Source organism: Pecten maximus, chromosome 2 (assembly GCF_902652985.1).
Source record: "Pecten maximus chromosome 2, xPecMax1.1, whole genome shotgun sequence".
NCBI classification, from domain to species: domain Eukaryota; kingdom Metazoa; phylum Mollusca; class Bivalvia; order Pectinida; family Pectinidae; genus Pecten; species Pecten maximus.
This window is the reverse complement of record NC_047016.1, coordinates 16,005,961-16,019,220: the sequence shown is the minus strand read 5'-3', so window position 1 is coordinate 16,019,220 and position 13,260 is coordinate 16,005,961. Positions and strand designations below refer to the sequence as shown.

Here is a 13,260-nt window from a genome sequence, read left to right as displayed (position 1 = left end):
AATGAATGAAAACATCAATGTATTGTTATGAGATCTTATTTTTTGTTTACTTACCTCCCCTACGAGCATTTCAAATATGAGGACACCAAGCCCCCACCAATCGACCGAGCGTGTGTACGAGGTCTCAGTGAGAACCTCAGGGGCAAGGAACTCTGGCGTACCACAGAATGTACTTGTTCTGTCCCCGAATGCCATACCCTCCTTACACAAGCCAAAGTCGGCAATTTTCAGGTATCCCTCCTGATCCAACAACAAGTTGTCTAGCTTCAAGTCCCTGAAACACCGCAAATCATATCAGTTTTAATGACTATAAACAGTTTACTATAAACAGTATTAATGATAATAAAGTTAACTATAAACAGTTTTAATGATTATAAATAGTTTCAATGACTAAACAATTTTAATGTTGGTGGTTGTAAAGTTGAAATAAAACAAATGCTGGCTCGCTATTTTGAAAATAAGGATGGTTGTGTTGAACTAGGGTAAAAAAAAACCATTAAGTATTTCATATGTAATACAGCATTTGATTCATAGCACTGAAAACACTGATATACATCCAATTTATCTTTTTGTTGTGAAGCCTAGATGCCAATTTTTACTAACATATTGGCATTACAAATCATAGGCAGAGTGAATAAGATTTCAGAAAAACACAAACAACCACAATTTACAGTGCTTTTGCTTTTAGATGAAATTAATCAGTGTAGGGATTAATAAGCCTATGGTGTTTTGAAATTTACTGTTGTATATCTTGATTTTACTGATGCAAATATCTGTTTTACTGGCTCAAACTCAATTTGCATCAGAACAATCAAGATATATGGTCGCAAAACACAGCATCCCCCAACATTTTTGTTCAATGTTACCCCTCATTCGTAAATTTTTACTGCCAACCTTATTCATGTTGTTTAAAATTTTTAAAACAACTGGTAAAATTTTTATTTTTTTGCTCCAATCTTTTCATCATGTTTTTTACCTATCATCTACCCTTAAATTGCATTCAAAATATTAATGTTAAATAGACAATTACTTTCGTTTGGCCTTCTGTTGATCAAATGTTCAGACACCTTTTCTCTCTCTTACCTGTACACTATATTATGCTCATGTAAGTATTGCAGTCCGAGGACCACACAACCAGCGTAGAAGACAGTACGAGGCTCAGAGAAAACGTCACTGTGGATATGCATCATGAGATCTCCACCACATGCGTACTCCATCACAAATATCACATGTTCCTGTAAATCACAAACAAGGGTAATCATGTCATATCAGTGAGTACTGCCAATCCATACTGTATATATGTTTTTGGGCCAAATTTAGTATTTGTGTGACAATAATTGTCAATATTGTCGATACGTTATAATCATTTGTCTATAAAAAGTCTAACTGTGGCTTAATATGTGATTTTCCTATGTATTTTACCCGAATTAATTATGGAGTCAGAATGTTACCTTTCCATTTTATTTCATCAAATTTTGTTACTACCAACGCCCATTGATACCGCCAAAATTGCTGTGGATAAAAGGTGGTGGTATAATATTATATCGGTAGACTCATGTAGAATGGCCACCCCCCCCCCCCCCCCCCCCCCCCTTCAACAAAAACAACAAGGGCCTGTTGGAGGGCCACAACATACGTCCGCCGCAATATTTGACACTTGGAAGGGGGTAGTTTCACAGGTTGTAATGCTTTAAAATGAAGTATCATTGTTGGAAAGTTGGAAGGAGATATTGATACACATAATGGTGTGTAGTTGAAACCGAAGGGCAACTTAAAATGATGAGATGTATGTATGTTGCAAATATGGGAAACCTTGGTTTAGATACAAAATCACAAAAAATAGTTCACATGTTTATATACTGAATAAACAAAGCCTGGGTCAGGTAGTATTGAAGTTATGGTCCGGATAAGTAAAATCATCAAAGGGCAATAACTCCGCTAATAAGGGGGTAAGGGGTATAATTTTGGTATGTGACACTCCGGCTCATCTAGATGTATATTTGTGTTAAGTATGGAGAGCTCAACACCATATGTGCCCAAGTAAAATCATCAAAGGGGAATAACTCCACAAATAAGGGGTAAGGGGCATGATTTTGGTATGCGACACTCTGGCTCATCAAGATGTATATTTGTGTCAAGTATGGAGAGCCTGGGTCGGGCAGAATTGGAGTTATGGTCCGGACAAGTAAAATCATCAAAGGGGAATAACTCTGCAAATGTGGGGGTAAGGGACATGATTTTGGTATGCAACACTCCGGCTCATCAAGATGTATATTTGTGTCAAGTATGGAGAGCCTGGGTCAAGTAGTACTGGAGTTATGGTCCGGACACCATATGTGCGTGCCTGCACCCACCCACCCGCCAACATGATAACATAATACGTCCCCTCTTTCGTCGGGTGTATAAAAATTGATGAGGATCGCATCTATACTATATGCCCCCCATTTCATGGAAAACAACATTTTATAAACAACTTACCTCAGTTTGAAAGCAGGCAAATAAGTTAACCAGGAAAGGATGCCTCATGGAATTAATAACTTCAAAAATACGTTTCTCTGACATCAAACTTTCCACTTCATCACGAGCCATGATTTCACCTTTCTTTAAAGCTTTCAGAGCAAAGTATTCATTTGAATGTTTATATTCAGCTAATATCACCTATAAAAGGAAGTAGAAACATGATGCAGATTTTTTTATAAGTCCCCAGATCAAAACAACTGTTGATTCCAATACTGTAACAGTTGTAAGTAGAGGTATTGGTGGATGTTTAGAATGAGTACAGGCTATTAAAACTTTACTCAGAAATGTTTGCGAAAATTATGACTATGAGGCAGCAATTTCTCTTGATACTCTTGATAAAGTCGCATAAGGAAGTGAACACACATTCAGATATCATGCAGACAGGATATATTATTTGTTTTCAACTGTTTAATATAACATTTCTTTAACTGAATCACTGAAGAGACCTTACCTTTCCAAAATGACCCCTGCCTAGGACACTAATGGGTCGGAAGTCATCAAATCTACAATACTGATTGGAGAAGCTGCAAACAGACAATATAAGATTTCAAAAGAAAAGTAATGATAAAATTCCAATGACTTTAACTAAAAAGGAAATTCTACTGGGGCTGATTACCATATCTAAACTACAGAAAACTTTTCATAGAAAATCGTCATAGATCTACTAATAAGTTGTTTTTCTTTCCATATAAGAAATGAATCTGGGTAACCCACAAATAGTAAAGAACATAATAACAAATACATTATAAATTGTAAACAACAATCACTTATATAATAAATGATTAAGCACATACTCAGGCTCTTGCTCAGGTACTTTTTTAATGGAAGATTTCTTGGGTGTTTCCTGCAATACTGGGGGTGGAGGGGTGGCTGGAAGGGGAGGGGGTGGTTGTGAGCTATGATTGGAGGGCACCCGCTGGGGCTGGTTTGATTCCATCGTATCCCCATCCAGGTTTATCACATTGGCTGGGTTATCTTCGGGAAGGAAATTAAACGATGATAAAGCCTCCTGAAATACAAAGCTCCATCAAATTAACACCATCATTGACTGATAAACAAAAATACAACTGCAGAATGCTCAGTGTTGAGCCTTGTAGTTCATATTGCTTCATTCAAAGGTGTAAAAGGATTCATTTCAACTACATCATCGATGCCATTTTTATCCTTGAAATAAAATCCAAATCCAGCATCTATAACATGGGTTCAGAAGAGCAACTCTAGGTAAATCATTGATAAAAGTTTTATAGCTGTAACACATATGGCAGTTACCAAGACAATATCACACTTTATGGACCAGAAAAGGCCATTTTTTATCAACGTCGTTAAGCTGGGCTGAAAAACATGGGATGTAAATTGGTGAAATAAATGAAACTAACTATCTGCTATCTAAATGTTACCTGGATATCTTTCTGTTGCTGCTGTGGGGGTGTTGTATACTGTGGGGTGGGGACATCCCTAGTGGGGGACACTGGGGAAGGAGATTTCTCCGGTATTCTAGGGGGCCGTTCTTCAGGGGTGAGTGGCTCAAAGTTTATCTGATGAATAGGTGGTCCTCGATCCGCCGAAACTATGCCTGGAAAGTAATATATTTGAAATGTGAATTTCAACTGGCTGTACAATGTTATTCTTTTCATGAGTTTCACATAAAATAAAACCAGGGATCATTATAATGAGAATGGTAACACAAAACAAAGATGCAGCTAAATAAGGACAAGCTATATCTACCCTCTGTTACTTGGTCCATGTTTGAGGCTTAGCTTCCTCTAAAGTATTACATGAAGCTAAATCGAGAGATGACAGGCCTAAGAACTCATGTGAATATGACAAAACATACCTGGAGAAGCGATGGGCCCCTGAGGACTGAGGACATTTGAGTTATCTGAACACTGGGTTGGAATGGGTAAAGCTCTCTTCATCAATCGTCCCCACGTAGCTACGTTGATATTCATCTGACCAGGTCGTGGGAAATTCTTCCCTGAAAATTTTACAGCAAATATATATCTCTCACGGTAACAAACACATTTGATATCTCATGAATACCATGTTCAAATGTTCTTTCTATATTGTTTATGATAACATGCAAGTTCTCACTCAGTACACCAGCATATCAAGTGATGAGTAAAAAACCCACAGAAAAAAAGTTTTGTGAATTCAGATTCATTATTTCTGCTTCAAAGTAACTCAAGAATACTGTGTTGACTTTGTGCCTTTTTAATGTGGTTTTAGTCGAAATTCACAAAATTCATTTCAGACACATTAAAATAAAATCAATACAATGAGTTTTTCTGTCACAAAAATTAAAGAAACACTAAAACAAATCTCATTAGTTAAAAATTCACAATGTTAATGGTTGTCTTCTTTAGTTCATCAACACCACGGGGATGACTGGATATCAATACACTATAACAACAGACATTACTAGGAGCGTCTATTTACAGCTGATGTATACATCCAGTATTCAGGCCTAAAACCATAACTGATGAAACATTGCGACCATCAGCAGAAGGAATACAAAAGAAATACCTTTACCCTTCCACCCTAAACACCAAGGAAGATCTCAATCAGAGAGAGAAATAATAAAATCAACGATCACACCACATTGAATACCTGGTAAACAAAATATTGTGGTCTGCCATGTCCATGGCCTCACTATCTGGTACCATTAAGTCCTAACACTTGTAGGACAGATCACTGCATTAGTGATAAGGCAAGCGTTTCAAATTTATATGCTGTGTCTTTTATTCTGTGGTTTTATACTGTATAAATACATTTCTAGGATATAAGCAGGTAATGTCTGTCTGCAGAGCAGCCAGGGCGTTTGTCTTTGGCTTCAATTTGCGCTGCAGCAGCGAGGAAAGTATACTTACAAGCAAAATGGAAATCTGATTAACGTAATCTATTACTGATGATTCATTCATGTGGAAATTATTTCCTTTAAGGGAATAAAATTCCATTAATAACTTAAGTAACCCAGATATTATATAAGAAATAGGGATCATTATAAATATAAGTTATACTAATAACAATCAATATTTGAAGAGTTTGCCATTAAATTATTATGAGTGAACAAAATTTCTACTTCAACAAAATAATGACTTTATACCTCAAATAGTTACATATCTTTATACCTCAAATAGTTACATATCTTTAATAAAAATTTTAATGGCTGAAGTTTTTTTTGTGAAACTCAAATACTGTAATTCACATGAATTTTGAAACTTCTGATTGACGAGATGAACATGAGATGTAATCCGAGGCTACTTAAATAATTTTTACTATAAAAATATTTCAGCTAAATTTTCAAGCAAAGTTGAATCCCTCCAAAAGTCAGTTATTTCCAGTATGTGACAGGGTGATAATTAAATGATCCGACTAAATGTGATTCACTACTTTTTTCTGTATATCACTGTAGCTGCTGATTAGATTTATTTCATTAAAATATTTGTGAATTAATAATTTTCCAATAATGATTAAAATTGAGAATATGACAATGGAGAAACTCGTTAGTGGGAGTGTAGCCTTAACAGGCAGAAAAAAAATGTTTTAAGTTTTTCTGTAGACTCAAAGATATAAGTACGTTATTATACATCAGAAAAATATACAAGGTAACACTGATATACTTGCTCAACATATTATTATCTGGAAAAAAAAAGTGAATATCCTAATTAGATCTCTCTGTCATTTTCATATTCATTTCAAAAAGATGCAAGGAGTGTACAAACACTTGAGTATGTAGTATATTGACAAAGGTGCAAAACTTTGTGACCTTATCTTTTCACATTTATCAACATATATACCCATCAAATACCGGTACATATGGGAAAAAATATTTATACATGTATACTATTACTGAAAACTTAATAGATTACACAGTGAAACAATCTTGAAAATTGTTTTTGAGTCTGAATTGGTCAGACATTGATTTAAACAAATTTGCATTCGCAATTCAATAAAAGATATTTCTGAAGAGTATTCTTGGTGTCGTTACTCTATTTGGACCCGAGACCTTGTTCGATTTGTCAGTAGTCTCACCTTTGTGTTTTGGAAAGATCTTTCTCTGTCTTTGTAGCTTAGGTTTCCTGGATAATGATGGGTTCAAAAACGTTATCTGTAAAATAAGCAACATGAATAAATGTGTATTTGAACTGGACCTTAATTATCAGCTGGTATACTACCAATTACCACTGAAATTAACTTTTATATGACCCAAAAGTAGTTACAATATTTTGTAGGTTTTCTGAAGAGTGCAAATGACAGTTTTCTAAGTCTAGCCAGGGTTCTTTGCTCTAAACTGAGCAGGGCCAACAAGACAACAAACATTTCGAAATATTTAACTTGCCTCAGCAAATTGTATTCCCTGAGGCTCCAAGTGAATTGCCATGCCATGTCGCTGGTTATCGAGGAAATCTTCCAGACGCAGAAACTTTACAGCACACATCTGTCGCCAATCCTTCCAGTAAATCACAATTTCTAATTCTCTAGACTGGAAAAACAGAAGTTATCATATCACATAATAATCCTCTTGTACAGCTAACAGTAAACATATATTTTGAGACATAATAATAAAACATATAGGACATTATCTCTGTGTAGCCTTATCGTATATCAATAAGAAATCCCATACAAAATTCAGATCAGCAAAAAGCATACCTCTGCTGAAACTGATAATTCAGCAGAGGTTTATACATTTATATTAGATCAAGATATATTAAATCTTAAAGCATACTTCCTGAGGATTCACTTGTTTTGAGACAAGATTAGCCATAATCTGAACAGGGAAAGCTCTATATTTACAGAGAAGAACACATATAATAGCCTTGCATAAAAGGAAATGAAATGTTGCCACAGTAAGGATCTTTGGACAAAGTCTACCAGCCTATAGTAAGTTTACAGGTCTATGGACAAACTATACCTGTCTATAGTAAGTTTACAGGTCTATGGACAAACTCTGCCTGTCTATAGTAAGTTTACAGGTAAATGAACAAACTCCACCTGTCTATAGTAAGTTTACAGGTCTATGGACAAACTCTGCCTGTCTATAGTAAGTTTACAGGTCTATGGACAAACTCTGCCTGTCTATAGTAAGTTTACAGGTCTATGGACAAACTCTGCCTGTCTATAGTAAGTTTACAGGTCTATGGACAAACTCCACCTGTCTATAGTAAGTTTACAGGTCTATGGACAAACTCTGCCTGTCTATAGTAAGTTTACAGGTAAATGAACAAACTCCACCTGTCTATAGTAAGTTTACAGGTCTATGGACAAACTCTGCCTGTCTATAGTAAGTTTACAGGTCTATGGACAAACTCCACCTGTCTATAGTAAGTTTACAGGTCTATGGACAAACTCTGCCTGTCTATAGTAAGTTTACAGGTCTATGGACAAACTCTGCCTGTCTATAGTAAGTTTACAGGTCTATGGACAAACTCCACCTGTCTATAGTAAGTTTAAGGTCTATGTTCAAACTCTGCCTGTCTATAGTAAGTTTACAGGTCTATGGACAAACTCTGCCAGTCTATAGTAAGTTTACAGGTCTATGGACAAACTCTGCCAATCTATAGTAAGTTTACAGGTCAATGGACAAACTCCACCTGTCTTTAGTAAGTTTACTGGTCTATGGACAAACTCCACCTGTCTATAGTAAGTTTACAGGTCTATGGACAAACTCCACCTGTCTATAGTAAATTTACAGGTCTATGGACAAACTCTGCCTGTGTAAGTCTATAGGTCTATGGACAAACTCTGCCTGTGTAAGGCTAAAGGTCTATGGACAAACTTACCCTGTCCAAGTCTATACTGGTGCGGTGGTCCCAGCACTGTTGACTACAGGACTTCCAGGCTGTCTGGCCTACCTGGACATTATCTAATTTGAGCACTGCCATCACTTCATCTAAACACACAATAATTATACCAATTATTCATAAATAACATATTTCAGTTAAGTTTTGGTAGAGCACCTTTACAACCCTTCCATCTAGTATTTGATTCTAACACATGTCGGTCTCGAGAAGATTTTTGAAATTTCAGTCAATCTGAAGCTTTTTGCTTAACAAGGATTTAATAATTTTATGGTGACATTACAAGACTGATTATCAGATCTTTGAAGCTTACTTTTAATGGGTTAAACATTTGAATGTAACATTATTAAACTTACTTGATAAATCTTCTTTGACGTTATATGTTTTTGTTGACCTGCGTAGTAAACTCTTGCTTTCTCCTGGACTTGATAGTAATAACTGTAGGTTATCCTTCTCCTTCTTACGACCAGGTATGTCCTCCAGTAGGCCCTGACAACCTACCAACCTACAGGGGAGATAATCAATGTCGAAACAAGGACATCAATCAACTAGAAATCACTAAAATCAGTAGGGGAAACCACTCTAATTATTAAGGCAGACTTTTTAACATCACTCCTAGGGAGAAAATGAAAATACAGGTGACATGTTAGGATAAGACTATCAACAAGTGGCATCACATCTAACTGAAACCAATGTCTACCAAGAGTTGTCCTTTGTAATTTTCACCTAGGTCAATTCTTGGCAGAACTGAAACGTCTCTATTTTAATGATTTTTTTTTGTCATTTTTTTGTGTGTTATGATTACAAAATATTAATTTGCAGAAAATAGTTGAAAATAAACAGTTATTTAGATTAAATTTAACTTAAAAATCTCATCAGCGTACCTGACTTCTAACTTTCCGGTTATTGCAGCAGATTTGGAGAAAGGGGAAGAATTTTGATTCTTTTTGTCCTTGGGGGGATATATTGTAGGTGTGGCTACATTTAACTCCTCTTTCAGCAGTTGTAGTTTGGATGATGTAGGGTCAAGCTCTACAATTCGTTTTTCTAATGAGATTCGTAAGAGTTCATATTTTTGGTTGGATTCTGTATAACTAGATTGTGCCTGAAAAGTAATGACAGAAAAAGTATGACATCATAACAGTAAAGCCTTATAAAATTGATTATTTTTTAAAGTATTCTTCTAAAATTATATATATTTAAAAAATTTGTTTCAAAAAAATTTAAATAACAAGTTTTTCTACAGTATAGCATAGTGTATTTTATTTATTTTTGTTTTAAACCAAGTCAGAACTATTCTAGGTTCTCAATAACAACTTTTACCAATTGTTTCTCTTCTACACAAACTGCTCCTTACTTGATCAAATTTCCAGTCTGCTATATTACACTATAATTAAATCAGATATACTAAGATTGTACCTCTTTTACAGCTTTGCTGTCTGGAGACTTAGACATCTGTAGTAGCCGTAGAGCATTTTTTGCACCCTCCAGTACTGCAGACTCTATTTTCATGTGATGTCGTAACTCCTCTATTCGTAACTCAAGGGGAGATAACACCTCACACTGCTGTGTCACTAAAAACAAACATACTTGATCCTAATACAGTGTAACAAAGTTTACATTAATAAAATCAGCTCATTTTTCTAGGCTCTGTAAGTATCAATATGATTTCAACACTTAAAAAATTTAAACTTTAAGTTTTAACTATTTACCATCAACATCTTATCAATATGATTTCCATGATTCTCATGACCCTTGATGTAACTTTCCTCCCATTAACAAAGCATGCAAAACCAAAACATCTACGACAGTCACGCTTAAAAAAATCAAATTTAAAGTTTAAACTGTTTACCATCAACATCTGATGTTGTAGCATCTTGGGTGACTTTCAACATCTGCATGCGAATGATCTCCATTTTCGTTTTTGCATCGCTCAACATTAGCTGAGCTTCCGCCAACATTTTTTTGTCTTTAAATGATCCGGCACTGTACATCCCAATCATGTTCTCAGCACCCTGTTTTACCTGGAGAATGTTAAGTAAATCTATGTAAAACAAGGTGTAAATTTTATTGGTTAAATACATTAATATACCGTAACACTGTGTTTATGGACTAGTTTGAAGAACAAATAGGTTCACTTTTTCACATCCATGTATATATATTGTATATTACTGTAAACATACATATATCAGTGGTAATCTGATTTTAGCACTTTTCGCGCCGGAAGGATTCTGCTAAATTCAGATTGTGCTAATGGCACTTTCTGTATGAAATTAATTTTGGCGTGCCAATTCATCAAGTTTCTTATATTATCTATTAGAATTCAGATTGAGCTAAAATTTTGAGTACTCCATATAAAGTATGATAACAGCATTCTTTAGTCAGCATTAAGAAATATATATTCTTCTGTGGTTAATAAATCATGGTACTGATCTAAGATGGTAAGTAATTGTAAAATACAGTTTGATTATGTACATCAATTGATACCACATTGATATAATATCATGACAGGTATTTTACAATCTGTTCTAGGAATAGACACCTGTACAGGAATTTGAAAAAAAAAGATTGGTTTTCATTCAAAAGGATACTGTTTTTTAATAGCACAACTGATTAGAAGGGCTATATACCACCTTCTCTTTACATTGTGTTTTATGTTAAGTAATTTTGACCCCAGTAGACACTTGAAAGTCCCTGATTGAAGCCTATATTACATCCCTGTATGGAGGATATTAAGGCTTATGAAATGTGATGTTTTTTATGGAGCTTTATACTGGTGATTTGAACATTTTAATCTTATAAGTGATCTTTCAAGTAAAATTTAAAACTAATCTTTCACTTACTTTATTTTCTATTTCAAATTGTTTCTGTAAGGAGGATATCCGTGAGTTAGTGGGGTTGCTTTCAATCTGGTTTTGTCCATCTCTCTCCGGAGATTGACCTATAACACAAAAAGAAACATACATAAAGACAAGAGAAAACTAGAAATTCAAATGAAATATCTTTTTTAGAAATCAAGAGTATAATGCCTTCTAAAACTAGAAAATATATCACTACACTCCCACCTGATTTGTAATACCTTTTCCTTCCCATCCTGATGGGAATATATCACTACACTCCCACCTGATTTGTAATACCTTTTCCTTCCCATCCTGATGGAAATATTTTGTATGGGAAGAGGGGTAGTCTGGTATAAGTTATAAACATTTCATGTACTTTTAATATGATGCTGTATACTTGTCCCTATATATCATTGTTTAGAAAGAACATGACAGATGTTCTCCACAACAGTTTATTTTCTTCATACAAAACAAATACTGGTATACAATGTATTTGTTTGTATTTTAACATCCTTGCAACAGCCTGCAGGGTCATACCATATTTACTCTGTAATAAGCCCAGGGGCCAACGCTATGGGCTACTTTGACACAAAGTTGGGGGGTGGCTTATTGCAGAAAAACAAAACAGCATTTCTTAGGTTTTTAACAGAACTAAATAAGACATGAATGAGCTTATTACCAGACATGGGCTTATTGCCAGATAAATAAAGGAGCGAAAGTTCTGTTTGAATGTTAGCTTTAACTATTCTGGTATTGTTTTCATCTATCACAACTTGTACACAATGTCTTGATCATTATTGGGTAATGTTCAAAGTTTACCTACCTATCTAATCTGTATGTCAACATCTGATAAAACCAAACACTCTACATGCTCAAACTACAGATAAAATAGTTCCACTATCTTTCTGATTATGTATGCAAACCAGTAGTCAGCTATAATATTACATTGTGATACTTAAAGAATCTTAATCAGCATACATGATATGTACACATAATCTAGAACACATGGCTGACAGTTGTCATTAGAAAGCTTCTAATATTTTGAAGAAACACAAACAGAAATCCAGTCCATAAACTTGATAAAATCTAGTGCAACAGTTATTACATAATTGTGGGAGATTGTTTGTAGGCCTGCTACACACAGATCATTTCATAGCTAACATGCAGACTGACATCAAAGTTTCTTCTGTACAATGTTTTGCCTTGATTCATGGAGATCACTACAGGAACTGTATTTTCTTTTAGATCTTTGTACAATTATAAGTGTTTCCAATTTTGTGCTCCTATTGTAATGATATAATGCATAAGTTATGAATATGTTTACGAGTGTATATAACTTATACAGGGATTTTTCCGAGGGCTTTCTGGGGCCGTTAATGGGCCCAATTCCCAATTGGAATTATTTCATTTTAAAGCCAAATCCCAAAAATTTGCAGTTTACTCCTGAAAAAATCTTTCCCAATTAACCATTTTCCCCCCAAAATGAGATAAAAAGGACCCTTCCCAAACCAGTGGGAAAAAGCCCTGTTATAATTTACACAGAGCCTACTTTCTGGCTTTACATATCACATTTGTTCATATTGTTCTGGTCATGACTTCAATTATGAGCATGGTCTGGAAGAATATAAGTTTATTTAATTTGAAGATAAGCATAAATTATAATGCTGATTATATATATAAACAGGTGAATTTAAGGCACTGTTTATGTATATAGGTAATAAATAGATACTGATTATTTTTTTATTGAATAGTTTTTGATGATAATTATATTATCTCTCATATAAATGGAGACAATATAAGTCATGATTATATATATATTTAAAGTAAATATTTGGTTTAAATGTTTGAAAGTAAAACACATCAATACGACCTCTAGCCATCATACCCTCATAATCTGTCTAACCCTCATATATATATATAGTTCACACAAAAGAAACACAAAGGTAAGTATCTGGACACGGAGAAAGGAAATGACATACAATTCCCATTACAGTTTTTATGATGATAAAAACTGACCTTAGAAGACTGTGTGACCCAATAATTTGAGGAACGCCATTAAACCTGACTACTTGGTGCTTTATGTTTCCTTATATGGTGCTCGT

At 34.7% G+C, this 13,260-nt stretch overlaps 1 protein-coding gene across 1 annotated transcript in view; it reads right to left on the bottom strand.

Moving 5' to 3' along the window:
- Positions 1–13,260, bottom strand: part of LOC117319491 (serine/threonine-protein kinase N2-like) — a 37,712-nt gene that overhangs the window by 8,891 nt on the left and 15,561 nt on the right. The window contains exons 3-17 of the mRNA XM_033874287.1: positions 11,162–11,259; positions 10,171–10,342; positions 9,738–9,892; positions 9,203–9,423; positions 8,675–8,823; positions 8,301–8,410; positions 6,860–7,003; positions 6,553–6,628; positions 4,355–4,495; positions 3,918–4,093; positions 3,315–3,529; positions 2,972–3,044; positions 2,479–2,658; positions 1,084–1,235; positions 55–274 (exon numbers count right to left, since the gene is read on the bottom strand). Coding sequence (XP_033730178.1) covers positions 55–274; positions 1,084–1,235; positions 2,479–2,658; positions 2,972–3,044; positions 3,315–3,529; positions 3,918–4,093; positions 4,355–4,495; positions 6,553–6,628; positions 6,860–7,003; positions 8,301–8,410; positions 8,675–8,823; positions 9,203–9,423; positions 9,738–9,892; positions 10,171–10,342; positions 11,162–11,259 — 2,282 coding nt within the window. The remainder of the gene's footprint in view (positions 1–54; positions 275–1,083; positions 1,236–2,478; positions 2,659–2,971; positions 3,045–3,314; positions 3,530–3,917; positions 4,094–4,354; positions 4,496–6,552; positions 6,629–6,859; positions 7,004–8,300; positions 8,411–8,674; positions 8,824–9,202; positions 9,424–9,737; positions 9,893–10,170; positions 10,343–11,161; positions 11,260–13,260) is intronic.